This window comes from Chlorocebus sabaeus, chromosome 14, assembly GCF_047675955.1.
Source record: "Chlorocebus sabaeus isolate Y175 chromosome 14, mChlSab1.0.hap1, whole genome shotgun sequence".
NCBI classification, from domain to species: domain Eukaryota; kingdom Metazoa; phylum Chordata; class Mammalia; order Primates; family Cercopithecidae; genus Chlorocebus; species Chlorocebus sabaeus.
The window spans coordinates 60,540,166-60,566,494 of NC_132917.1; the positions used below are offsets into that span (position 1 = coordinate 60,540,166).

The 26,329-nt window shown below is 44.3% G+C and overlaps 1 protein-coding gene and 1 pseudogene across 4 annotated transcripts in view; one reads left to right on the forward strand and one right to left on the reverse strand.

The window, feature by feature from the left end:
• Positions 1-75: 75 nt before the first annotated feature.
• On the reverse strand, positions 76-21,737 carry LOC103221003 (sodium/potassium-transporting ATPase subunit beta-3 pseudogene; annotated as a pseudogene).
• Positions 21,704-26,329, forward strand: part of PAPOLG (poly(A) polymerase gamma) — a 42,674-nt gene continuing 38,048 nt past the window's right edge. For 3 of the 4 annotated variants that reach the window (XR_012095295.1, XM_038006981.2, XM_038006982.2), the window contains exons 1-2: positions 21,704-21,965; positions 25,576-25,737. Coding sequence is in view for 3 of the 4 variants with exons in the window: in XM_038006981.2 (XP_037862909.1) it covers positions 21,949-21,965; positions 25,576-25,737 (179 nt within the window). In the remaining variant the exon portion in view is untranslated. The remainder of the gene's footprint in view (positions 21,966-25,575; positions 25,738-26,329) is intronic. The other variant, XM_007970529.3, reaches the window with a different exon arrangement.

Sequence of the window (26,329 nt, forward strand, 5' to 3'; positions counted from 1 at the left end):
CAAAGTAGAGAGGGAGGGTTATGGTGCTGCTGTGACCTATGGGTGTGCCACCCTCCCAGCACCTTCTGGTGTTCAGCAGAAAGGAAATTCATCAAATCTTAGTGTTTAAATTTTTAAAAAATATTTTTCAAATGCACTTTAATTTTCTTTTTTTCCTTCCTCACATACAGAACTTCTCCACATACCACATTTCTTGCAGCTATAAAGTCACTTGATGTTGGCCGGATACCATTTTATCTCTAAAACTCTGTTGACATCAAAATATGACAGTGTTATATCCATAAAATATTTACATAGCACAGCATATTAAGCTTTAGACACTTAACAATTAAACCACATAAAAAAAGGACAAGACCCCCATCCTACATGTTTGGAATCAGGTGTTCACCAGTCCCTATCTGGCGACTGTATACTGGTTCAAAGGGCAGCAGAGGCAACAGGCAGTTACTTCAGAGGACATTGAACACTACGATCTGGAAGCACGTTATGATGTAACCCAGAGTCATGTACCACACATCTTTCTCCAAGGTGGTCTCATAATTCTACAATGGAAGGTCCAGCTGATAACAAAATGAAGACAGACAACACAACATTTACTCTGTGGAGATATCCTACTTATACTATGCACTTGCTGTGATTTTGAACATAGCTCATCCCAAAAACTTGTCACCATCATCCTGACTTTTTAGGTTGGCTCATCCATCAATCTTGCCCTCAACTGTTACTTCTTTCCCAGTATTGTTAGGAGCAAAGCTGACCTGAACAGTAACCAATGGCTGTAGATATCCCACATGAAGTTTTTTTCCCATAATATGGGAAATATTTTAAGTCTATAATTCCATTATGAGGATAAAATGCTACATTTGGTATATTTTCGTTCTTTGAAACACACTTTATCCTTGGCACTCCTTCAGGCTTTAATCCAATTATTCTGTTCATTTTCACAAGAATACAAGGGTTTCCTTGAGAATAGCCAAAATCAGGATCATTCATACCACTGCATGCTTGAAGTAACGAAATAGGAAACTGACATGCAACATAAACTGGACCCTTCTGTTCGGAAAGTGCTCCATCAGGACAGACTGTGAGGTTCTTCTGTTCTTCTAAAGTATACGGTTTTAGAAACTTCTTAAGGTCTTCAATGTACCCTGCATACGAAGTTGGATCAGACCTACAGAATGTATATTCCAATGCAGTCACTGGTTTTGGAAAAACCGTAAGTCCTGGGCTAGGAATCTGGTCACGGTATTTTGGAACACGGTATTTGGTTGAGAGTCTGAAGCATAACCCACATCGTGAATGAGAAGAGTGCAGCCAGGAACCCATAAAAAACTAGGTAGAAGAGCAAGATCAAACCCCAGCTGTTGGCCGTGCGCCCCAGGAACTCTCCGGTGGTCAGGTTGCATATGAAGAGCTTCCACTGGGCGAGGCTCTGGTTGAGGGACTTCTCGTTCTTCGTCAAGTTGTGCGCGCGGACGGCGAGGGGAGCGGAGGCCGCGGGGTTGCAGGCGGCGAGGGCAGCGGGGATGGAGGCGGCGAAGGCAGCAGGAATGGAGGCGGCGAGGGCAGCGGGGGCGCGTCCGGGCTCCGGCGGCGCAGCCTGGCGACTGCAGAGGAGGGTGGGACGGCCGGGAACACCTCCTCGTTATTGGGAGTACTCGAGCCGACTACAGTGTTTACATTTTTAATAGAGCTAAATTTCTTGCACCCTCAGCCCTTCCAGATGTTGGTGGGTGGGGCTTAAGTTCCAACCCTCTAATCCTCTAATCACCTGGACTTTCTGGTGACCAGCACCATCCTGAAGCTATCTACGGGCCCGCCCTAAGCAGGTTCATTAGCATAAACTCAGGACTTATCAAAGGAATTAATTATGAATAACAAAAATCCTCCTAGCACTCAGGATATTTCTAGGATTTTAAGAGTTCTGGGGCAGAAACTAACCAAATACATTTTATACCACATCATGTCTCTTTAGTCTTCTTTACTCTAGAATAGTTTCTCAGTCTGTCTTTTTCTTTCTTTCATTTTTATTTACTTAAAAAGAATTTTTTTTTTTTTTTTTTTTTTTTGAGATGGAGTTTCACTGTTGTTGCCCAGTCTGGAGTGCAGTGGCGCAATCTCGGCTCACGACAACCTCCACCTCCAGGGTTCAAGCGGTTCTCCTGCCTCAGCCTCCCCAGTAGCTAGGATTACAGTTGTATACCACCACGCCTAGCTAATTTTGTATTTTTAGTAGAGACGGGGTTTCCCCATGTTGGTCAGGTCTTGAACCCCCAACCTCAGGTGATCCGCCAGCCTTGGCCTCCCAAACTGCTGAGATAACAGGTGTCAGCCACCATACCTGACCTTTAATGTTTTAATTCTTTTAAAATTCTTTTTATTCTAATAATTTTTCTGTAGATTATTCTGAATTTTCTTGACATGCAAGTATGTCAATTCCATATAATTGAGGAGACAGACAGAGAGACCCTCTCATATTGTTTTATATTGTTTTATACTCAGTACCTGTTTTAAGAAAAAAACAAGGAAGTAAAACCAAAGACAGGCAGCCCGGTGCCAGGCCCAAAACCAGGCCTGGGCCTGCCTGGCCTAAACCCAGTAGTTAAAAATCAACTAATAACTTAGAAACCGATGTTATTCATAGATTCCAGGCATTGTATAAAAGAACGTAGTGAAACTCCCGGCCCTGTTTTGCTTCTCTCTGACCACTGGTGCATGCGGCCCCTATCACGTACCCCCTGCTTGCTCAAATCAATCACGACGCTTTCATGTGAAATCTTTAGTGTTGTGAGCCCGTAAAAGGGACAGAAATTGTGCACTCGGGAAGCTTGGATTTTAAGGCAGTAGCTTGCCGATGCTCCCAGCTGGATAAAGCCCTTCCTTCTACAACTCGGTGTCTGAGAGGTTTTGTCTGCGGCTTGTCCTGCTACATAATGACAGTTTTTTCCTTCTGTTTTGAGCCTTATACGTTTTATTTTTTCTTGCCTTCTGTATTTGCTAGGACAATGTAGAGGTAGTGGATATCATTGTCTTGCTCCCAACTTCAAGAGGAAAAACTTTGATATTTTACTACTATTTTACTATTTAATATGATATTTGCTATAGTTTTTCATTGAGTCACTTATCAGATTAGGGAAGATCTTTTCTATCCATTGACATTAGAATTTTTTTTTTTTTTTTTGGAGAGAAAGTCTTGCTCCATCTCCCAGGCTGGAGTGCAGTGGCACAGCCTTGGCTCACTGCAACCTCTGCCTCCCAGGTTCAAGTGATTCTCCTTCCTCAGCCTCCTGAGTAACTAGGACTACAGACACGCACTGCCACACCCAGCTAATTTTGTGTTTTTAGTAGAGACAGGGTTTTGCCATTTTGGTCAGGCTGGTCTCAAACTCCTGACCTCAGGTGATCCACCTGCCTCGGCCTCCCAAAGTGCTGGGATTACAGGCATGAGCCACTGTGCCCGTGCGCCCGGCCTTTTCTTCTTTTTTGTTGTTTTGTTTTGTTTGAGATTGAGTATTGCTCTATTGCCCAGGCTGCAGTGCAGTGGAGCAATCTCAGCTCACTACAGCCTCCACCTCTCAGGTTCAAGGGATTCTCGTGCCTCAGTCACCTGAGTAGCTAGGATTACAGGCATGCGCTACCACACCTGGATACTTTTTCTATTTTTTGTAAAGATGGAGTTTCGCCATGTTGGCCAGGCTGGTCTCAAACTCCTGGCCTCAAGTGATCCACCCTCCTCAGCCTCCCAAAGTGCTGGGATTACAGGTGTGTGCCACCACATCTGGCTTGTTTTTGTATTTTTTAGTAGAGAGGGGGTTTTGCCATGGTCTCAAACTCCTTGCCTCAAGTGATTTGCTTGCCTGCCTCAGCCTCCCAAAATGCCAGGATGAGCCATGGCCTGAGCCACGGCAGTCAGCCTAGGTTCTTTCTTTTTCTTTTTTACTTTTTTTGAGATGGAGTCTGGCTCTGTTGCCCAGGCTGGAGTGCAGTGGCTCAGTCTCGGCTCACTGCAACCTCTGCCTCCTGGGTTCAAGCGATTCTCCTGCTTCAGCCTCCCAAGTAGCTGGAATTACAGGTGCCTGCCACTATACCTGGCTAATCTTTGAATTTTAGTAGAAATGGGGTTTCGCCATGAGGCTGGTCTCAAACTCCTGACCTCAGGCAATCCACCCCCCTTGGCCTCCTGAAGTGCTGGGATTATAGGCATGAGCCACTGCGTCCGGCCCCTAGGTTCTTATTTTTAAGAGTAAATTGCGGCCAGGGGTTCTTATTTTTAAGAGTAAATTGCGGCCGGGCATGGTGGCTCCCGCCTATAATCCCAGCACTTTGGGAGGCCGAGGAGGGTGGATCACCTGAGATAAGAAATTCGAGACCAGCCTGGGCAACGTGATGAAACCCAATCTCTACTAAAATACAAAAATTAGCCAGGCGTGGTGATGCACGCCTGTAATCCCAGCTACTGGGTAGGCTGAGGGAGGAGAATCACTTGAACCTGGGAGGCAGAGGTTGCAGTGAGCCTAGACTGAGCCACTGCACTCCAGCCTGGGCAAACAACAGTGAAACTCCATCTCAAAAGAAATAAATAAATAAACAAATAAAACTAAATTACAATTACCCCAAATGGTTTTTTTAATCCTAACTACAATTTGGCCCAGGTTATGGTCAATTTTGGTAAATGTGTCTAGTTCCCTTTCCCAAACACTATGACCATATAACAAATCGCCCATAAAATTAATTGTTTTGAACAACAATCATTTTTACCTCTCATGGTTTCTATGTGTCAAGAATTCTAGAGCAGCTCAAGGGCAGTTCTGCTCAAGTTCTCTCATGAGATTGCAGCCTGACTGGTTGGGGTTAGCTTATCTCAAAGGTTTCTTCATTTACATGCCTGGTGCTTATGCTAAGGAGACTCCAACAGCTAGGTACTGGAACACCTGGAGCTCCTCAGACATCCCTTTTAACCCTGTGTGGTGTCTCCTGCAAGGCAGCTTGAAGGTAGTTAGATTTACATAACAGCTCAGGGGTTCCCAAGGTAGGTGCCCTAATAGAGAGGCAGGGAGAAGCTGTTTTATGACCTAATCTTTGAAGTCACATGGCATCATTCCACCAGATTTTTTTGGTTGAAGTAGACACAAAAGGTTACTCAGGTCTAAGGGTAGGGAACATAGACCTATCTCTCAAAGGAGGAATATCCAGTCACATTGTAAGGAGAACATGTGGAATCAGATACGTACTGCCATGGCAGTCTTAGAAAATGCAGCTTGCCGTAGCAGCATCCCACAAGTCCCACAAGCAGCCTGATGGTCATCTTTGCCATCAGACCCAGCTCTAGCTTTTGTGTTAGGTCACATATGTCCCTTTTTTTCTCTGCCCCCAGCAGCATAGTGCCCACTTCATTGTCTTTCATGCACAGCCACACTCTGGAGTCCCACAGTCCTTGCGCTTAAAGGCAAGGTCTTTTCTTGTTTGTTTCTTATTTCTTTGGCTGGAGGGCAGTGGTGCAAACATGGCTCACTGCAGACTCAACCTCTTGGACTCAAGTGATCCTCCCACCTCAGCCCTGCCAAGTAGCTGGGAGCACAGGCACGTGCCACCACACCCAGCTGATTTTTGTATTTTTTGTAGAGATGGGGTTTCGCCATGTTGCCTGTTGCAGGTGAGTGGCAACTATCTAAGATTGCTATCATGCAGGCGGTAAAGGAATTTACCAAGACAGTTGTTGGTAAAGAAAGGCAGATTTATTACAGAAAGTATGAAAAAAGCCGGCGCGGTGGCTGTAATCCTGTAATCCCTGTAATCCCAGCACTTAGGGAGGCTGAGGTAGGCAGATCACGAGGTCAGGAGTTAGAGACCAGCCTGGCCAAGATGGTGAAACCCCATCTCTACTAAAAATACAAAATTTAGCCAGGTGTGGTGGCCCATGCCTGTAATCCCACCTACTCAGGAGGCTGAGACAGGAGAATCACTTGAGCATGGGAGGTTGAGGTTGCGGTGAGCCGAGATCCCTCCATCGCACTTCAGCCTGGGTGACAAGAGCCAGACTCCATCTCAAAAAAAAAAAAGAGAGAGAGAGAAAGTATGAAAATACATTGCAAGGATGCAAGGGGCAGGTCAGTGAGAGAGGGGCAGACTGCAAGGAGACAAAGGTTTGCTGGGGATTTTATAGGATGGTACTGTGTGCTGACAAGGGCTTACAGCAGTGCTGATAACACCAAGGTTGCAACAAGCTAATTAATCTGCAGGTGTCTTGTGATAAATTGGGTGCAGGAGAGCTACATATCCTGGACCATGAAGAAAGACAGACCCACAGGTTATGTGCTTTTGCTTTCTCTTAGTCTTGCCAGCCTGACTCCCTTTCCCTAGATAGGACTCCACATTGCCCAGGCTGGTCTCCAACTCCTGAGCTCAAGCAATCCTCCCCACTCAGCCTCCCAAACGCTGGTATTACAGGCAACAGCCCCTTACCCGGCTTTTTTTTTCTTTTTTTTTCTTTTTTAAGACATGGTCTCACTCTGTCACCCAGGCTGGAATGCAGTGGTGCAATCACTGCTTGCTGTAGCTTTGACCTCCCCCGGCTCAGGCTGTCCTCCTGCCTCAGCCTCCTGAGTAGCTGGGACTACAGGCACGTACCACCACATCTGGCTAATAGTTTATTTTCAGTAGAGACAAGGACTCACTATGTTGTCCAGGCTGGTCTCAAATTCCTGGCCTCAAGCGATCCTCCTGCCTCAGCCACCCGAAGTACTGAGATTATAAGCCTGAGCCACCGCACCTGGCCTAAAAGAGGTTCTTAAGCTTCTCTCAGATACTCTCCCTGGGATTTTGAAGGGTAAGGGAGAGCCCCTGTGGGCTTGAGAAATGAGTGTCACACATCACCCAGGCTAGATAGAGGTCCTGAGAAATGTCATTACACCCCTGGGACCCCTAAATGCATCTTCATGCCAAGGCATCAGGATGAAGTTCTTTCCTCAATGCCTTAAACATTTGTTCAGTGAGGGCCTCCTGTCCCCAGGACTGTTTTAGGAGCTGGCAGCACAATGATAAAGAAGCCACTGCTCCAGAAGGAACTCACAGTGGAGAGAGGCATGTATAAACTCATGGGAGTATCATCCAGAGGTCGCAGGGAACATTTAAAAACGTGAAAGCAAGAAGTATTATGATCGGGTTTGTAGCTCACTATGTGAAAGCAAAACTATTCGTGTCCTTTACTGCCAGGAACAAGGCATAGTCAGTTGCAATTTGTGTACAAAATCTCCATTACAATGTATTAGACCTGAAGGGGATTTATCTGATATGAGACCTCTTTGAGAATCATCCAGGCTAGGTTTGTTTCTGTGTATACCAGGAAGCATACACTGAAGAAAACCTGCAACAGAATGGAGTTCGTTTTCCTCAGTTAGGAAAACAGGATGAGGAGTTGGAGTAGCAAAAAACTCATCTTCTAATGAATTTACTTCAAATTCTTTTCTTTTTTTTTTTTTTTTTGAGACGGAGTTTCACTCTTGTTGCCCAGGCTGGAGTGCAATGGCGTGATCTCGGCTCACTGCAACCTCTGCCTCCTGGGTTCAAGTGATTCTCCTGCCTCAGCCTTCCGAGTAGCTGGGATTACAGGCATGTGCCACCACGCCTGGCTAATTTTTTGTATTTTTGGTAAAGATGGGGTTTCTCCATGTTGGCCAGGCTGGTCTCGAACTCCTGACATCAGGTGATCCACCAGCCTCAGCCTCCCAAAGTGCTGGGATTACAGGCGTGAGCCACCATGCCCGGCCTACTTCAAATTCTTAATTAACTTTCACCATTCCAACGGACAAGCTAATTTGATTCCCTAGCTTTGAGAAATGTCCATAGCAACATCCTTTGTTAAATGTTTAGAAAATGTCTGATTTCTTAAAAATGCAAGGAATAATCCAGTCCAGGTGGCACTTGCCTGTAATCCCACCTATCCTGGAGGCTGATAAAGGAGGATCATCTGGTGCAAGGCTCTTGTATCGGTTCAAACCCTGAAAGGGCACCAACAAACACAAGGTGGTGTGGAGCAACACGCTGTTTTATTGAGCGCCTGGATGCAGGCGGGCTGAGGCCTAATACGGCATCAGCACCAAAAGAGGATGGGGCAGGGGTTTTATAGTCCCCTGTAAACAGGAAGTGTCTCAGTCTGATGTAACTGCTACACAGTACCGGATAGCTTCTCTCTCCGTCTTCAGGGGATACGTGTCTTCCAGCCAGCTCTCTTCCTGCTTCTGCTATCTTGCTGACGCACACTGCTGGCGCAAGTGGCCTTGCGCCTTGGGACTGAGCCCGAAGAGGGAGGAGTTATTCATTCCCTTAAACTTTCATGCCCTGGAGAGAATCTTTCAATTTGAGGCCAGGAATTCGAGGCTGTAGTGAGCTATGATCATGCCTGTGAATAGCTACTGCACTCCCACCTGGGCAACATAGTAAGACCTTGTCTCCAAATAATATAAATCTAGGCCCTGCGCATGGCTCAAATCTGTAATCCCAGCACTTTGGGAGGCCAAAGTGTGTGGATCACTTGAGGTCAGGAGTTTGAGACCAGCCTGGTCAACATGGTGGAATCCTGTCTCTACTAAAAATACAAAAATTAGTTGGGTGTGGTGGTGCACACCTGTAATCCCAGCTACTCAGGAGGCTGAGGCAGGAGAATCACTTGAACCTGGGAGGTGGAGGTTGCAGTGAGTCGAGATCACACCACTGCCCTCCAGCCTGGGCAATAGAGCGATACTTTGTCTCAAAAGAAAAAACAGAAGTCCTACAACAGTGCTTAAGAATTTTCACAATAGGCCTTCCTGGAATCCAGAGCAACAGCAGTAATTCCTGGTAGGACTGTCTTTTCCTGCACCATAACCTACATTGGACATAGAAACTGTACACCTGATTGATTCAGGAAAGCAAAGTAATAAAACTGCCAGTGACAATGCAGCCAAGTGATTAGAAGAAGGCTGGTTGAAAATTTAAACACCCTTTTTACTCATTAATCTCCAACCGCTGAAGACAAACAAAAAGCAAAATTAACATGATTGTAAACTAAGCACTTGTGTCCTGTGGCTAGCGTTTTGGCCTGCTGAGAGAGAATGAGTTGATCAAAGCAAGTGAGTCGGCTAAGAACTGTGGGACCAGTGCTGCTTCGGGGAGCGCACAGCTAGGATCCATTAACCAGCATGTTTCAGAAACAGGTGAATACCGTAATTCATCTTGGCTTCAATTTGGAGGGAAGCAGAAAACCTACCTCCCCGTCCACTGAGTTTATACATTAATCCCCTGAGTTCTGGGGGAAAGTTTTAACATTGGAATAAAGACTTTTTCTGCCCTTCCTAATGTGTGGAGAACAAACGTTTGGGAAGGATGGCTGAGTTCCTTAACTTCAGCAGTTAAGATGCCTCCTAGGAAAGCTGTGGATCACTGCCTTGTTTGGTTTGACGCATCTAAGCTCACAGACCAAAGGCTCTTCCAATGAAGTTATCGGGTTTTTTAATGCAAGAAAACAGGGAGCCTCACCTTACAAACATAAATCATGAAAATCCAGAGACTTGGAATTGGGAAGTTTTTCTGAGGGCAAACTCATCTAATTAATGGATTCTTGAATTGCTTAAAGCATGTCCAGGACTTTATTGTTCTAGGTACGGGAAAATGAATAGATACCTGACTTTGCACCAAACTATTTTTAAGGAAAAAAAAAAAAGGCTACAAGTTATACAAATATCTGCACCAGCCATGGAAACTTCATATTAGAAACACAGGAAGCTGGGCGCGGTGGCTCACGCCTGTAATCCCAGCTCTCTGGGAGGCCAAGGCAGGCGGATCATGAGGTCAGGAGATCGAGACCATCCAGGCCAACATGGTGAAACCCTGTCTCTACTAAAAATACAAAAATTAGCTGGGCATGGTGATACGCGCCTGTAGTCCCAACTACTTGGGAGGCTGAGGCAGGAGAATTGCTTGAACCTGGAAAGCAGAGGTTGCAGTGAGCTGAGATAGCACCACTGCACTCCAGCCTGGGGACAGAGTGAGACCCGAGATAGCACCACTGCACTCCAGCCTGGGGACAGAGTGAGACTCCATCTCCAAAAAAAAAAAAAAAAAAAAAACCACAAAAAAAACCCCAGGAATTTATGCTAAAATTAAATGCTAAATGAACTGGGTAGCAAAATAAAAACCAAACCACGCAAGGCAATCTTTCCTCAGAGACAGCAAATTATAAGTGTAAACCAAAGACGCTACAAGGTGCCCTCTGACATCCATGTATACATATATGCACCAGCAGTCCAGGCAGCAATAGCACCCCAGCTAGACCTAGCTGTGTACCATGCCCTATTAGGAATGGAAGGATGCCCTTCCTAACGGTGAAGGCTCAGGGTCTAGGGGTGCCTCAGGCACCATGGCCTTAGGCGCATGGCCTTATCTTGCATTAGGACTACAGGTCCTAAGGCTTCTTGTATCTCTGCTGCTAAGGGACTTGCACTCAGCATACTCTGCTGTTCTAAGTAGGCATCCCACTTCACTAAAGTAGATGTCTGTGTTGTCCCAATCCAGAAGATCATTACCTATGAACACACCCATCCTGCTACCAGGTAAGTCATCTGCACAACAACTGTAACCCATCCTGCCATGTTCTTATGAGCCTGAAGGGCAGCATATGCAGTCACTAACTGCTTCTTTATTAATGAACGCCGGAGCTCAGCTCCCTTCGGCAGTTGGGACTAACAGCCCATTGGCGCTTCCAAGAGCTCCGTGCATTGCTATAGGCCCTATCCAAAACTATCTGTGCTTACATGTACATCTACATGAATGTGGTTACATGAAGGGGCACCCTTGGTTTACTACCCAGAAAAGCTGTCTCAGCCTCATTATCCCAATCTCAGGCAAGAAGGGTGCTACTGCTTCTAAACCTGCAAGAAAATCAGAGATTGGCATAATATCATTAATAAAATCATGACACATGGTGGGGCTGTACATATATCCATGTGGCAACACTGTAAAAGTCCATTGTTGCCCTCCCATGAAGGCAAATGTTCCAGAAACTGTTCCTGGCTCTCGGTGGACTGTCCCAGTTCCATTGTCAAATGGTCCATCAAGTCCGCGACAGACGGCACAGCTGCTAACCTGTGCAAAACATCCACTCCCAGAAAGTCTTCAGGTACGGAACAGACATACAGAGTGCATAAGCAGAGAGTCAAGTGGCTGATGCCAAGATATAGAGATACAGGTTTCACTTTCACTGACCACTCTTCATAGCCATCAATAAATGCAGCTCTGCCCAGAAACTTACCCAGGTTCAGGGACCAGTGGATTGCCAAGTCCACATGTGGCTCCAGTTGTCTGGTAACCCCTCAGTCAGGTATCTTGATCAGTCTCTTATCAAATAGAAAAGGCTTTACACTTCTGCCTGACTCCAGCAGGTACTCTCTAAATTGGAACGCTCAGGCAGGACCGGCTTGCACATCGGGGAGAAGCAATGTCCTTCTGAATGATTTGCTCTAAATCTGTATACGACTGCCGACATCACTTGCCTAACTCCCACAACTCAGCAGGGGCACAGGCACCACAGGAAATGTGCTTCCCCATGGTAGTGGGGTGTGTCTCTGGGCCCAGTCTTGGGGCCTAACAGCTGCTCATGCAGTATTTCCTGGCAGACCACTAGGTTAGCCTGCCACGGAGGTTCTTCCTCCTTCCTGTGCTGCATCCCACAGGGACTGGGCACACACTTCCTGCAGCACAGTCACAAATGCCCATCTGACTCTGCTGGTAAAGGCATGCTTCTTCGCAGTGCTGGGTGCTTCAGCACCTTCTCCACACTTGCAGGGGACCTGCAAACACATTCATGTACCTTACACTCCACTCCCCTGTCACAGGGGGCTAAAAGAAAAGTTTGTTGACAGTCCTTTTAGGAATTGCAACACTTGGGTGTCCTTTCCTCTTCTGACACCCTTAGTGGTGTCTGAGGTCTCAACGAGGCACAAATTCGCCATTTAAGTATAAAACCTTAAAGGGGAGAGTCCTTTTCTTAGCAATCCTACTTACATTAGAAATATGGCTTCAGTTGTCACTCTACTTTCCCCATTCAACTCTGCTCCTCCTTCACAATTTTATAAGAAATCTGCTATATTTCTGAAATTTCACTACTGCCAGCTTTATTCTTTTTTTATGGTATCTGGATCTGATGTCCTACCATTAAAATTTTGATTGGGAGGCCAGGTGCAGTGGCTCATGGCTATAATCCCAGCACTTTGGGAGGCTGAGGTGGGTGGATCACTTAAGCCCAGGAGTTAGAGACCAGCATGGACAACATAGGGTGACCCCATATCTACAAAAACTGAAGAAAAAAAAAAAATTAGCCTTGCATGGTTGCAGGCGTGTGGTTCCAGCTACCCTTGGAGGCTGAGGTGAGAGGATTACTTGAGCCGTGGAGGCAGAGGTTGCAGTGAGCCATAATCAAACCACTGCACTCCAGGGAGACCTTGTCTCAAAAATAAAAATTGGTTGGGGATCCACATCAATTTCTGACAACATCCAACTCAGCTCCTGTTTGTTCAAAATCAACCAAGTAAGACCAGACATGAATCCTCTTGGAGCCCATTCAACAACATGTCTTTTTCATTTCATTTGGGTTGTTCAAAGTGAGTGGGGATTCCCTTCATGGTTGCCACCCGTTGTGCAATAGGGCTTGGGATGAGTTTCACATGGTCATTCAGCTTGAGTTAAGGAACAGGCTTTAATGGAAAAACATACAAGCCAAGGGTCACCAAGAGATGACATCGTCACAGGGTCTCCCATCATCCCAGAGGGATGCTAAGGCTATGTGCTATATGTGTTCCAATGGAAGGACGTGTGTCCCCTGAGATGACACCCTCTTAAAATGTGTCAGAATGTGGACACAGAGACTATTTAGAGCCAGGGTGGCTGAGTTTAGGTGCCAGCTTTAGGAGTTGTCTGGGAAAGCCAGCAACCCAGCAAAAAGCCATCGTGGGAGAAGCTAAGTGCAGGCTCCCTCCTGTTTTTAGAAGGGGAGACCTTAGCCCCAACTGGCACAACATGCAGGCAACCCTAGCACTAGCTCCCAAGATTGTTTTTGGAGGATACTATTGTCAGGTAGGATCACCACACTTTTCTATTCATTCTTTAAAAAGGGCTCACAGCCCACCATATTGACCGGCTGATGACCAGTGCAAGCAATGCAAGCAGTGCATGCTACAATAATCTGCCAGAAAAAAAAGAAATTCTCCAAGTCAATGAAAGAGTCCAGAGATGAAAAGTTTCAATGGAGTAATTGTATAACATTCAGACACATCACAATATTTATTAAGTTAGTGAGGGAGAAGGCAAGGTTGACATAGTCTGTCAATTGGGGCAAAAGATGGAGAAATGATGAGATAAACGCAGATATAAGAAAATAATAGGCCGGGCGCGGTGGCTCAAGCCTGTAATCCCAGCACTTTGGGAGGCCGAGGTGGGTGGATCACGAGGTCAGGAGATCGAGACCATCCTGGCTAACACGGTGAAACCCCGTCTCTACTAAAAATACAAAAAAAAAAAACTAGCCGGGCGTGGTGGCGGGCGCCTGTAGTCCCAGCTACTCGGAGGCTGAGGCAGGAGAATGGCGTGAACCCAGGAGGTGGAGCTTGCAGTGAGCCGAGATCGGGCCACTGCACTCCAGCCTGGGCCACACAGCGAGACTCTGTCTCAAAAAAAAAAAAAAAGAAGAAAGAAAATAATAGTTGAAATGAATTCATTCAATGAATATTTATTGAGCACTTGTGCTAAGTTTTGAGGATGACCCAGCGTACAAGACTGAGATGGTCCCTGTCCTACAGTCAAGTAAATAACCCAGTAGTACATATTTACAAAAGTTAAAATAATATTTTATTTTATTGAGACGGAGTTTCACTCTTGTTGCCTGGACTGGAATGCAATGGCGCAATCTCAACTCACTGCAACCTCTACCTCCTGGGTTCAAGCAATTCTCCTGCCTCAGCCTCCCAAGTAGCTGGGATTACAGGCATATGCCACCATGCCCGGATAATTTTATATTTTTAGTAGAGATGAGGTTTTACCATGTTGATCAGGCTGGTCTCGAACTTCTGTCCTCAGGTGATTCCCCCACCTTGGCCTCCCAAAGTGCTGGGATTACAGGCATGAGCCACCACACCTGGCCAAGATAATCATTTTTAAAGATTTTTTCCCTATGAATTACTTATACTAACATTTTAACATTCTTCCAAGTTGCAATTCTGTTTATCTGAATGAAATTTAAAAAAAATAATAGAGCCAATGAATGGAATAGAAGCAATAATACTTTTTATAGCAGAACAACAAAAAAAGAATATATCTAATCTTTTAAAAAATACTCAGAAAAAAATAATGTTTAACTTGTTCTATATACATTTTTAGGAAAAAGGCCTAACTTGGAGGAATTTTTAAACTTCAAAAATAAGAATTTCACTGGGCACAGTGGCTAATGCCTGTAACCCCAGCATTTCAGGAGACTGAGGTTGGAGAATCACTTGAGGCCAGGAATTCGAAACCAGCCTGGGCAACATGGCAAGACTGATCCCTACTAAAAATGAAAAAAAAAATTAACCAGGCATGGTGGTGTGCACCTATAGTCTTAGCTACTCTGGAGGCTGAGGCAGGAGAATCTGAGGCAAGAGGATCGCTTGAGTCCAAGTGGTTAAGGCTGCAGTGGGCCATGATCATGCCACTGCACTCCAGCCTGGTCAGCAGAGCAAGATCCTGTCTCAAAAAAAGAAGAATCTTTACAATGTCTAAGATACAACAGCTAATAATAAAACATCTATCAAGCTCTGAAGAAAATGTTATCATGCAGTAGAAGGGTATTTTCAAATAAACCAGAAGAAAATGTATCCCTTTTCTGAATAAGCTGACATTCTAGAGCAGGGAATCATCAAAAGAAAAAATTCAAGCATAGGGAAGTTGTAGCTGGAAAAGACTGGCAGTAAGCACTGAAAACAGTTCATCTGTAGAGATGAGTGTTGATAATTAGTTACATATACATATACACAGTTATATCAATAGGACAATGGACAAAAGATATGAATAGGCAATCCACAGAGTAAGAAATAAAAATGGCTGATAAAATATGAAAGATATTCACCACTGGTAAAATATGAAAGATGCTCACCTTTCACCACTGATGAGGGATCTGCAAGTTAAAATCACAAAGAAATAGCACTTTCCAACCTACCAGATTGATTTTTTAAATTTCTAAAAAATACTGGCCAGGCTTGGTGGCTCATGCCTGTAATCCCAACACTTTGGGAGGCCGAGGCAGGAGAATCACCTGAGGTCAGGAGTTTGAGAACAGCCTGGCCAACATGGAGAAACCGAATCTCTACTAAAAATACAAAAATTAGCTGGACATGGTGGCTGGTGCCTGTAATCCCAGCTACTTGGGAGGTTGAAGTGGGAGAATCACTTGAACCTGGAAGGTGGAGGTTGCAGTGAGCCAGTATCATGCCACTACACTCCAGCCTGGGTGACAGAGCGAGACTCTACCTAAAAAAATAAAAATTTAAAAAAATAGAATAAATTTACAGAACCAGCAGCTTGGCAGAGGCATTTATTGGCCAAAGTTGGGACAATTTTAGCATCAAAAGAACAATGCCTGTAACAAATTGAAACACATTGACTATATAAAAATCCATGAGTCAGGCCAGGCATGATGATTCCCACCTGTAATCCCAGCACTTTGGGAGGCGGGTTGGGCAGATCACTTGAGGTCAGGAGTTTGAGACCAGCCTGGCCAACATGGCAAAAACCTATCTCTACTAAAAATACAAAACTTAGCCAGGCATGTTGACGCATGCCAGTAATCCCAGCTACTCAGGAGACTGAGGCGGGAGAGTAGCTTGAACCTGGGAGACGGAGGTTGCAGTGAGCCGATATTGCACCACTGTACTCCAGCCTGGGTAACAGCTAGACTCCATCTCAAATAAATAAATAAATATCCCTGCATCCATAGAATACTTAAAAAAAAAAAAAAAAGAGGAGGAGGAATAAAAGAAGTGAGCAAATAAACAAAAACTTTTCTACAGGTGGCCATTCCACCAAGTTCTTATCTGAAAGGGCAAAGAATTAGGTTATTTGCAGTAATCTATTGCAGAGTAACCTAATAGTCCCAGCTGATGAGCAAGAGCCCTTCTTTCTGAAAAAGGCTAGCTATCAATGTAGACAGAATTGAAAACAAACAAACAAAAAAAACAGAATTTGCAATCCCTAGGGAAATAATTTATTAAGCCACGAATTATCAATGGATGCTGAAACAATTAGGTGAAAGGCTGGGGAGCTGCATATTCATCTGGTGCTAAAGTTATCACCCTGCAGCTTCCTAACGAGTTCTAAGATGACTGTCACCACAAAGACCCAGTGATCAATCTTAATATCATTAATAATGGGATAAACAGAGCTTCACTATGTGCCTTCTGGTATGATGCAGTATTTAGCCTGAATCTCATCAAGCCTTTAAATCCAACTTCCATTAATAGAAAATACTGAGGTTATTGTTAAACAACACCACAAGGAAACAACCAGAAACATCTAGAAGTTGAAACATTCTAAGGAAATACTAGTCTACTCTCTACAAATCAATGTAACAGGAAAAATGAAAAGCTAGGGAGAAAGTCTGTTCTAGATCAAAATGTATTTCACGATGTTGATAATGGAGGAGACTATGCATATCTTGGGGGAGGCAGCACACGGGGAATCTTTGTATTTTTTTTTTTTTTCAATTTTGCTATGAACCTAAAACTGCTCTTAAAATATAAAGCCTTTTTTTTTTTTATTCTTTTGAGACAGAGTTTCACTCTGTTGCCCAGGCTGGAGTGCAGTGGTACAGTGATGCAATCTTGGCTCACTGCAACCTCCACTCAAGAATTGCTCAAGTTCAAGCAATTCTCCTGCCGAAGCCTCCCAAGTAGCTGGGATTACAGGCACCTGCCACCACGCCCAGCTAATTAAAAAATAAAGACTTTTAAGGAAAAAAAAAAGCCATTTCAGAGACCCAACAACTAAATGCAATCATACTTCTTGCTTGGATCACACTATAAACAAACTTGGTGCAAAAGATATTTGGGCAACAAAACTTGAGTGTGTTAATATTATTATGGTTGTACAGGAAAGTATTATCATTAGATATGTGTATCAAAATATTTAGGAGTAAAATTTTATGCATTTACTTAAAAAGATTTCAATGAAAAATGTGTGAAACATGACAAAATGCTAAAAAAATTCTACGTGATAGGTATATGGTGTTTATTATATTATTCTCTCTACTTTTTCTGTACATTTATTGTTCTTTTTTATAAGCATGAAAACATTTTTTTTTTAAATAGAGTTGGGGTTTCGTTGTTGCCCAGGCTGGTCTCAACTTCTGAGCTTAAGGGATCCTCCTGCCTCAGTCTCTAAAGTACTAGGATTGCAACCATAAGCCACCACACCTAGCCAAATTAAAAAGTTGTTTTTTGTTTTTTGTTTGTTTGTTTGTTTTCAAGATGGAGTTTCACTCTTGTTGCTCAGGCTAGAGTGCAATGGTGAGATCTCGGCTCACTGCAACCTCCACCTCCTGGGTTCAAGCAATTCTCCAGCCTCGGTTTCTATAGTAGCTGAGATTACAGTCACCCGCCACCACACCCAGCTAATTTTTTTGTATTTTTAGTAGAGACAGGGTTTCACCATGTTGGCCAGGCTGGTGTCGAACTCCTGACCTCAGGTGATAAACCCACCTGGGCCTCCCAAAGTGCTGGGATTACAGGTGTGAGCCATCGTGCCTGGCTAAAAGTTGTTTTTCTGGTCGGTTTTTTTTTTTTTTTGAGACAGAGTCTCCCTCTGTCACCCAGGCTGGAGTGTAGTGGCTCACTGCATCCTCCATATCCCAGGTTCAAGTGATTTTTGTGCCTCAGCCTCCCAAGGGGCTGGGATTACAGACGTGCACCACGACGATCAGCTAATTTTTATATTTTTAGTAGAGACGAGTTTTCACCCTGTTGGCCAGGATGGTCTGGAGCTCCTGGCCTCAAGTGATCCACGTGCCTCAGCCTCTCAAAATTCTGGGATTACAGGCCAGAGCCACCACACCCAGCCATAAAAAAAACCAAAAAACAAACAAACAAAAAACAAACAAAAAACCCCAGATATTTGGCCGGGCACAGTGTCTCATGCTTGTAATCCTAGCACTTTGGGAGGCCAAGGAGGGTGGATCACCTGAGGTCAGCAGTTTGAGACCAGCCTCGCCAACATGGCAAAACTCTGTCTCTACTAAAAATACAAAAAAGTAGCCCAGCATGGCAGTAGGCACCTGTAATCCCAGCTAGTTGGGAGGCTAAGGCAGGAGAATCACTTGAACTCAGGGACGGAGGTTGCAGTAACGCCATTGCACTCCAGCCTGGGCAACAAGAGCGAAACTCTGTCTCAAAATAAATAATAATATCCAGCATTTGTGAGTGTTTGAGAAAACAGACCATCACATACATATTGGAGTATATACTGGTATAAACTTCTAAGAGGACAATTTCGAATATATACATTTTATTTTACAATATACATATTGGCAGGGCAAGGTAGCTCGCGCCTGTAATCCCAGTACTTTAGGAGACCTAGGCAGACGCATCACTTGAGGTCAGGAGTTTGAGACCAACCTGGCCAACGTGGTGAAACTCCATCTCTACTAAAAATACAAAAATTAGCCAGGCATGGTAGTGTGCACCTGTAATCCCAGCCACTAGGGAGGCTGAGGCAGGAGAATGACTTGAACCCGGGAGGTGGACATTGCAGTGAGCCAAAATCACACCACTGCACTCCAGCTTGGGCAACAGAGGGAGAGTCTGTCTCAAAAATAAAATAAAGGCCAGCCATGGTGGCCCACGCCTGTAATCTCAGCACTTTGGGAGGCTGAGGCAGGCGGATCACCTGAGGTCAGGAGTTCAAGACTAGCCCCGCCAACATGGCGAAATGCTGTCTCTACTAAAAACACAAAAATTAGCTGGGTGTAGTGGCGCGCACCGGTAACCCCAGCTACTTGGGAGGCTGAGGCAGGAGAATGGCGTGAACCTGGGAGGCATAGCTTGCAGTGAGTCAAAATTGTGCCACTGCACTCCAGCCTGGGCCATAGAGCGAGACTCCAACTCAAAAAAAAAAAAAAGAAAAAAAAAGAAAAAGAAACAAAAAGAAAAATACAGTGTTATTTCTTGCATGTCTGAATTTTTGAGCTGAGATTCATATTGTCTATATATACTCTTCTCATTTCATTCTCTTGCAACCCTATTATTTTCACGTTACATATAAGGAAAAAAGGTTTTTTGTCTTTTGTTTGTTTGTTTGAGACAGAGTCTCCCGGGTTCAAGCGATTCTCCTGCCTCAGCCTCCCGAGTAGCTGGGATTACAGGCACGCACCACCAGGTCCGGCTAATTTTTATATTTTTAGTAGAGACGGGATTTCACCACGTTGGCCAGGGCTGCTGGTCTCAAACTGTCGACCTCAGGTGATGCACCCGCCACGGCCTCCCAAAGTGCTGGGATTACAGGCGTGAGCCACTGTACCCGGGCGAAAAAAAAAAAAAGATGTTTTTAAGTTGTTCTGAAGTGTTCTGAAGTTGTTCTGATTGTTCTGAAGTGACAAAACTAGAAAGTGCAAAACTAGAACTCAAATTTGGGTCTACCTTGCACTGAAGCCCATGCCAGCTACTACTCTATGCCATCTGGAATAGGTTTTGACTCCTCTCCACCACCTGCACTCAATCCCTCCTCTCAAATCTTGCCGATTTAGACCGAATCCCCTCTTCTAAAAAGGCACTATTGAGGGCCCCCACCACCATGTTTAAATGGCCCTCTTTAGGCCTCCCTTAATACTTTGACACCATCTGTATCACAGACTATACTGTATTTTAATGATCTATGTATAGGTTCTCCATTACATAGTAAACTCTTAAGGGCAGGAATTAAGTATCTGGAGATACTATTGAAGTGCTTGACACATAGTAGGTGGTTTCCTTCTACAACAGAAGAATATCACTTACATTTCTATATGACTATTTCCTCCCTAACCTGTGAATGAACTTTATAGGATCAAAGAATATATCTGGTTTTATGCACCATGAAATCATTGCAGCGTAACACACAGCTTGACATAGATCAGGATTTTTGTTTTTTTGAAACAGACTGTTGCTCTGTCGCCTAGGCTGCAGTGCAAATGGCATAATCTCGGCTCACTGCAACCTCCGCCTCTCAGGTTCAAGCAATTCTCCTGCCTCAGCCTCCTGAGTAGCTGGGATCACAGGCGCGCCATGCACCCAGCTAATTTTTCTATTTTTAGTAGAGATGGGGTCTCGCCATGGTGGCCAGGATGGTCTCGAGACTCCTGACCTCAAGTGATCCACCTGCCCCAGCCTCCCAAAGTGCTGGGATTACAGGCGTGAGCCACCGCGCCAGCCCACATCAGGTTTCTGTTGTTGCTTTTTAAGCAAAGATGGTTTTTTACCATGTTGGCCAGGCTGGTCTTGATAGAACTCATGGCCTCAAGTGATCCACCAGCCTTGGCCTCCCAAAGTGCTGGGATTACAGGCAAGAGCCACTGCACCTTGCTCAGGTTTTCAAAACTATTTTTTTGTAGTCTTTTTTTTTCTTGAGACAGGGTCTCCTTCTATCACTCTGGCTAGAGCGCAGTGGTGCTGTCCTGGTTCACTACAGCCTCCACCTCCCAGACTCAAGAGATCCTCCCATCCCAGCCTCCTGAGTAGCTGGGACTACAGGCACCGGCCACCACGCCCAGCTAATTTTTTTTTTAACTTTTTGTAGAGACAGAGTCTCACTATGTTGACCAGGCTGTTCTCGAACTCCTGGCCTCAAGCAATTCTCCCACCTTGGCCTCCCAAAGTGCTGGAATTACAGGTGTGAGGCACTGTGTCCTATCTCAATAAATATTTTTGAATGAATTAATCAGCAAGTAATCTTCTCTATTTACTGTGACTCTGAGTTATGTTCAAGGGCAAGCAGTTCTTGACTTCCTTTTCTTTGTAATGATTTAGTGCTTGAAATTACTTCTACCCATCAGGATTTTAAAATTGGTCATTATTTTCCCATTTTCATCCCCACACTCACATAGAACATGATCTCCGCTATTTAAAAGTGTAAGATTTTTGTTTCAGCCTGGGATTTATCCTACTGCAAACTGCTAGCTATAATTTTCAACCTTTCCCAGTTAAATGCCAGAATGTCACTAATCAAAGGTGGTACTTAGGGGTGAAGTGAACAGTTAAGCCTCCAATTTACAAGCTTGTTTTTCCCTGGGATACTTGTGTTAAAGTCGCACGTTCCTGGGTGTGACACTTTCGAGACAAAAATTTCAACTGGTGAGTTCATTACATATTACTATAATTAAATCAAAGATGTAGGATAATGGAAGCGTTGCAATAGTATTTGCTAGGCAAGGGTGTGATCTTTTTTAAAAATGTATAATATATGCTGCCATTCGAGAAGCAAGGAAAACATTTCCAAATTTCCTTCCAAGAAGTCTACCGGGATTGACAGTACCGCGGACAAAGGAGGGTACCAAATGCTCCTTCCAACCAGCGGTACACCGAAAGCCCTGAGCCTGTGGGCGGGGCCCCGGAGCCTCCCAGGACCCAAAGACAGAGGGGGCGTGGCTGAGGGTGGTCCAGACCTCCAGGGGCGGGGCCGCGGCCGGCGAGAGGCAGGCTGGGAAGCGGCGCCATATTGGCGTCGGCCGCGCTGTATTGTCATAAATAGAGCCGGTTTTGTGGTGTTTTCACTACTCGGTTGGATGCCTCAGCCATAGTAAGTGGGAAAGTGAGGGAGCAAGCGAGCTACAAGCGACCGGAGGAAAGTGAACAGGGGGAGAAGGGAACAGCAAGAACAGGACTCCAGAGCGATAAACACTCGCTGGAGAGGGAGACGCAGGAAGCGATGAAAGAGATGTCTGCGTAAGTGGTGGGGGGCGGCGGTTGGGGTGAGGCGGGTTGGGGTGAGCTGGGGTGGTCCGTCTGTGTCCTCGTTTCCGTTCCCTGTCCCTTGCGCCCTGCACGCAGCTCGCCGGGGGTGGTCTCCTTCCCGGCTCCCGGCCGGTCCGCAAGGGCACCTCCCCTAAACCCGGCGGCTTACCTGGCCACCCCTGCACGGACTTGGGGACTCTGGGAGTCCCTAGCTGTCCCGCCTCCGAGGACGCCCTCAGAAAAGGATGAGGAGGGAAAGAGGTGCCTGTGTCCGTAGGGAGAAATTGTCGGTCACTCGCCTGCCCCCAGCACTGTCTGAGCCCGTCTGCTCCTGTCTGCATTGGCGCAAATACCATCCCCCTGCCTCCCCCTCCTCCCTTCCCGACCGGCTGTCTCCAGGTCTTCAGGAGTGAAAGACCTATTGCAGCCCAGGGGTTTCTCTTTCATATGAGGCTAAAGTCTTTTCATCCCTGTCCCCACCCTCTCCCTCACCCCCTGCCTCCCCACCTACCCACAACATCTACCGGTCTGTACCTCTTGTTCACACTTTGATAAGTCAGAAACAGTTCCCAGACTTGGCAAGATTTTGTTGTAGCTTCTTCCATTTTGGCCTATTAGGAAACAATTTAAACATGCAGAAAAATGCAGAGAATAACATAAGCATCATTTGTGGAGCCACCACCCATTTCTCCCAAAACATAACTGTACACACACACACACACACACACACACACGGTGTGTATATACATATCTATGTATTTATTTTAAAGAAATCAAGCATTCCAGATACATCTGAAGGACTCTCCTACCTCCTTCTCTGGTCCCAATCATCTCTTGCTCCAGATGTCTCCACAGTCTTGAATTTGATGTTTATTGTTGCTGCGTGTTTTTTATTTTACATTTTTTTTTTCGCCCTCGAATCATGAGAGCTGCATGTTTTTTAATGCTATTACTGCATACACATGTGTTCATAATAACTGGTGTAGTTCTAGTTGTTTTTAAACTATATAGCTGGTATCACACTTGGAATTCTGTAACTTCTTTAGCACAACATAGTGTCTCTGAGCTTCGTTCACGTTAGTATTTTAGTTGTAATTAATTAATATTGTATTGTATTCTATTGTAGGAATGCATCCTAATTTAATTCTTTTCCTGTTAGTGACTATTTTAGGTTATTTCTAAGTTTTTAGTGTTACAGTGTGACAGCAAACATTCTTTTACAGTCTCTGTGCGTTTGTAACCAAAATTTCTCTAGGGTGTTTGCCTACAAGTGAAATTGATGGTTTAAAGGAAATGTGGGATTCTGTTGTTTACTTTTCCCTCCCCTCTAGATGGGGGAAGTTCAGAACTCTAGATTTGGAATTTTAGGGCCAGTAGGCTAGTTGGCTAAGTTTGTCAGCATACAGGTAAGAAAGTGAGGCCCGTCATCATAGTGTCAGAGCTGAAGTAGTTATGGAGGAGAGAATGGAGTAGTGGAAAGAGGTTTTGGAGGTCAGATTCTGGCTTGTCCTCTCTTAACTTTCAGATACTTATCTGTAAAATGGCACTTATTCAGTACCTCTTAGGATTATTGTGATTGAGTGATATTATATACATATGTAGATAATTACTCTGTCCTATTCATTTACCATGTATATTTACATATATATAACACAAACAATACCAAAACACTGCTCTAGCTTTCTCAGAGGTAAAAAGCCAAATCTTTAAAAATAAATTACAACTTGAAATAACTAATTGGAGTTTTGTTTGTTCTACAACAAAATAAATACAGAAGAGAAATTAGGCTGTATTTTGTTTTTTGGGGTTTTTTTTTTTTTTTTGAGTCATTTTGGAAGGTATACACGCTGTTTTATCTTCCATTGGTTCTTTCTCCCTCTCTACATAATGAGATCTTTTTTTTTTTTCTTTTTTTTGAGACGGAGTTTTGCTCTTGTTGCCCAGGCTGGAGTGCAGTGGTGCGATCTCAGTTCACTGCAACCTCCACCTCCTAGGTTCAAGCGAATCTCCTGCCTCAGCCTCCCGAGTAGCCGGGATTACAGACGTCCGACACCACGCCCGGCTAATTTTTTGTATTTTCAGTAGAGACGGGGTTTCACCATGTTGTCCAGGTTGGTCTTGAGCTTCTGACCTCAGGTAATCCACCCACCTCAGCCTCCCAGAGTACTGGGATTACAGGCATGAGCCACCACGCCTGGCCTCTAATGAGATCTTTATCTAAAGAGTGTGTCTTACTCTGTGCACTTAGTAGGGGTAAGACAGTGTTTTGATGAGTTAAAATCCAAAAACAATTAAACGATCTCTATAGTGTGTTATTTTTTACAGGGCTAATTTATTTAACTTGAAAGATTGATTATAATTTTGAGATTACATTCTTACTCTTGGTGTTAATGGCCCTTCATGGAAGCATGTTGAAGACAAATGGTAGCGTTGGTTGTTTAGTGTGTATGTTTTCACTTTCATAGCAAAATTAAAAGTTTTGCCCACCCCTGTTGGTCCCAGAATTTATTTTGAAGTTAATTAGTTTGTGTAAACTCAAAGTCTCAGAACTTCAATTGGCCAAGCGCAGTGGCTCACGCCTGTGATCCCAGCACTGTGGGAGGCTGAGACTGGTGGATCACCTGAGGTCAGGAGTTCGAGACCAGCCTGGCCAACATGGCGAAACTCCATCTCTACTAAAAATACAAAAATTAGCTGGATGTGGTGGCACATTCCTATAATCCCAGCTATTTGGGAGGCTGAGGCAGGAGAATTGCTTGAACCCAAGAGGCGGAGGTTGCAGTGAGCTGAGATCTCCCTAGTGCACTTCAGCCTGGGAGACAGAGAGACTCCATCTCAAAAAAAAAAAAAAAATCTCAGAACTTCTGTTGTACTTTATTCAAGACCGTAGTTTCCTGATGGCTAAGATCTTTAGAGGGTGGCTCATGTATCTTCCAAAAGATTGCCAGTAGTGTAAAGAATTTTATTTCAATGCGAAGATGGTATGGGTACCAGTCTAAAATGAAGAGAATAATTAACTAGAGTGGCAAAATACTAGGACTGTAAACTCTGATTCAAGCAGAGGATGTTAACCTAGGTTTCCCAAGGACAAATCTAATTGTGATTTCCTTTTTAAAAGCCAGATTATTTCACAAGGACCTTTTAATGGGATGTTTTCATTTCTTTCCTGGGGAAAAAAACCCATTGTTTTTACTAAAAGCTTTCTTTCAAGTGGTTGACTGCTTTTCAAAGATTCTAGAATCTGGATGGTACTTGACTTAAGTCTGCAGGGTAGTGGAGGTGGCCCTGGCGCAGATCCCAATCAAACTCTGGGTTTGAGCTGAGTGGTGTTGGTACAATTGTCTTGATGCCAACACATGCTGCGTTTGGCTTGAAAAGACATCCTAACCATGAAGGCTGCAGGCAGTATGAATAGCCCCTTCATAAACATAAACATAAAATACCCATTTTTCCTTTAAAAGAAAGTATCTGCCCCCACTGTTAGTACTAAGTAAATTTTTAAGGTAACTGAATTAACATGAGTAGATTGAGAGATTCAATGTATCAGTATGATATATACTGTAAATTTTTTCTGTTTCATTTTTCTTATTTTGTTGAACAGAAACACCGTGCTGGACAGCCAGTGTCAACAAAAGCATTATGGAATTACCTCTCCGATTAGTTTGGCGTGTCCTAAAGAAATTGATCATATTTACACACAGAAATTAATTGACGCCATGAAACCATTTGGAGTGTTTGAAGATGAGGAAGAATTGAACCACAGGTGTGTCATTGAAAACCATAAAATATTTGACAGTGTATTGTTTAATCATTAATTCTACGAACATATTGAATACCTACTATGTCTCTACATACAGGTGCAGAAATGACAAAAAGAAAAGTCTTGGCCCTCTTGGAGCTTACATTTTAGGTAGGGGTTAGAGGAAGAGATTTGTCATCAATAATATCAGTATTACACTCGTGAGTAATATTACACATGATAAGTGCTACTGAGAAAAAGCTGAGGGGGTAGAGGTTTCAGGGAAAGCCTCATTGAAAAAGTCACATTTAAGGGAATATTTAAAGATGAAAGAGGGAGTCATGTGTCTATCTGAGGGAAAAGTGTTCTAGGCAGAACTCTTGAAGTGGTGTATTTGAAGAGTACATAGCAAGATACCCTGGGTATCAGCAGTGAGGAAGCAGGAAGATATAGGCTTGCAGAAAGCAAGGTGGGAAGGAGCTTGGAGGGCAAGAGCTCTTAGGACCTTGTAAGGTGTTGTCAAGGTTTGGTTTATTCTGAGTGAAGTGAGAAGCTATTAGAGTTTTGAGAAGAAGATTGACATGACTGGACTTAAAAAAGTTTTAACAGTCACTCT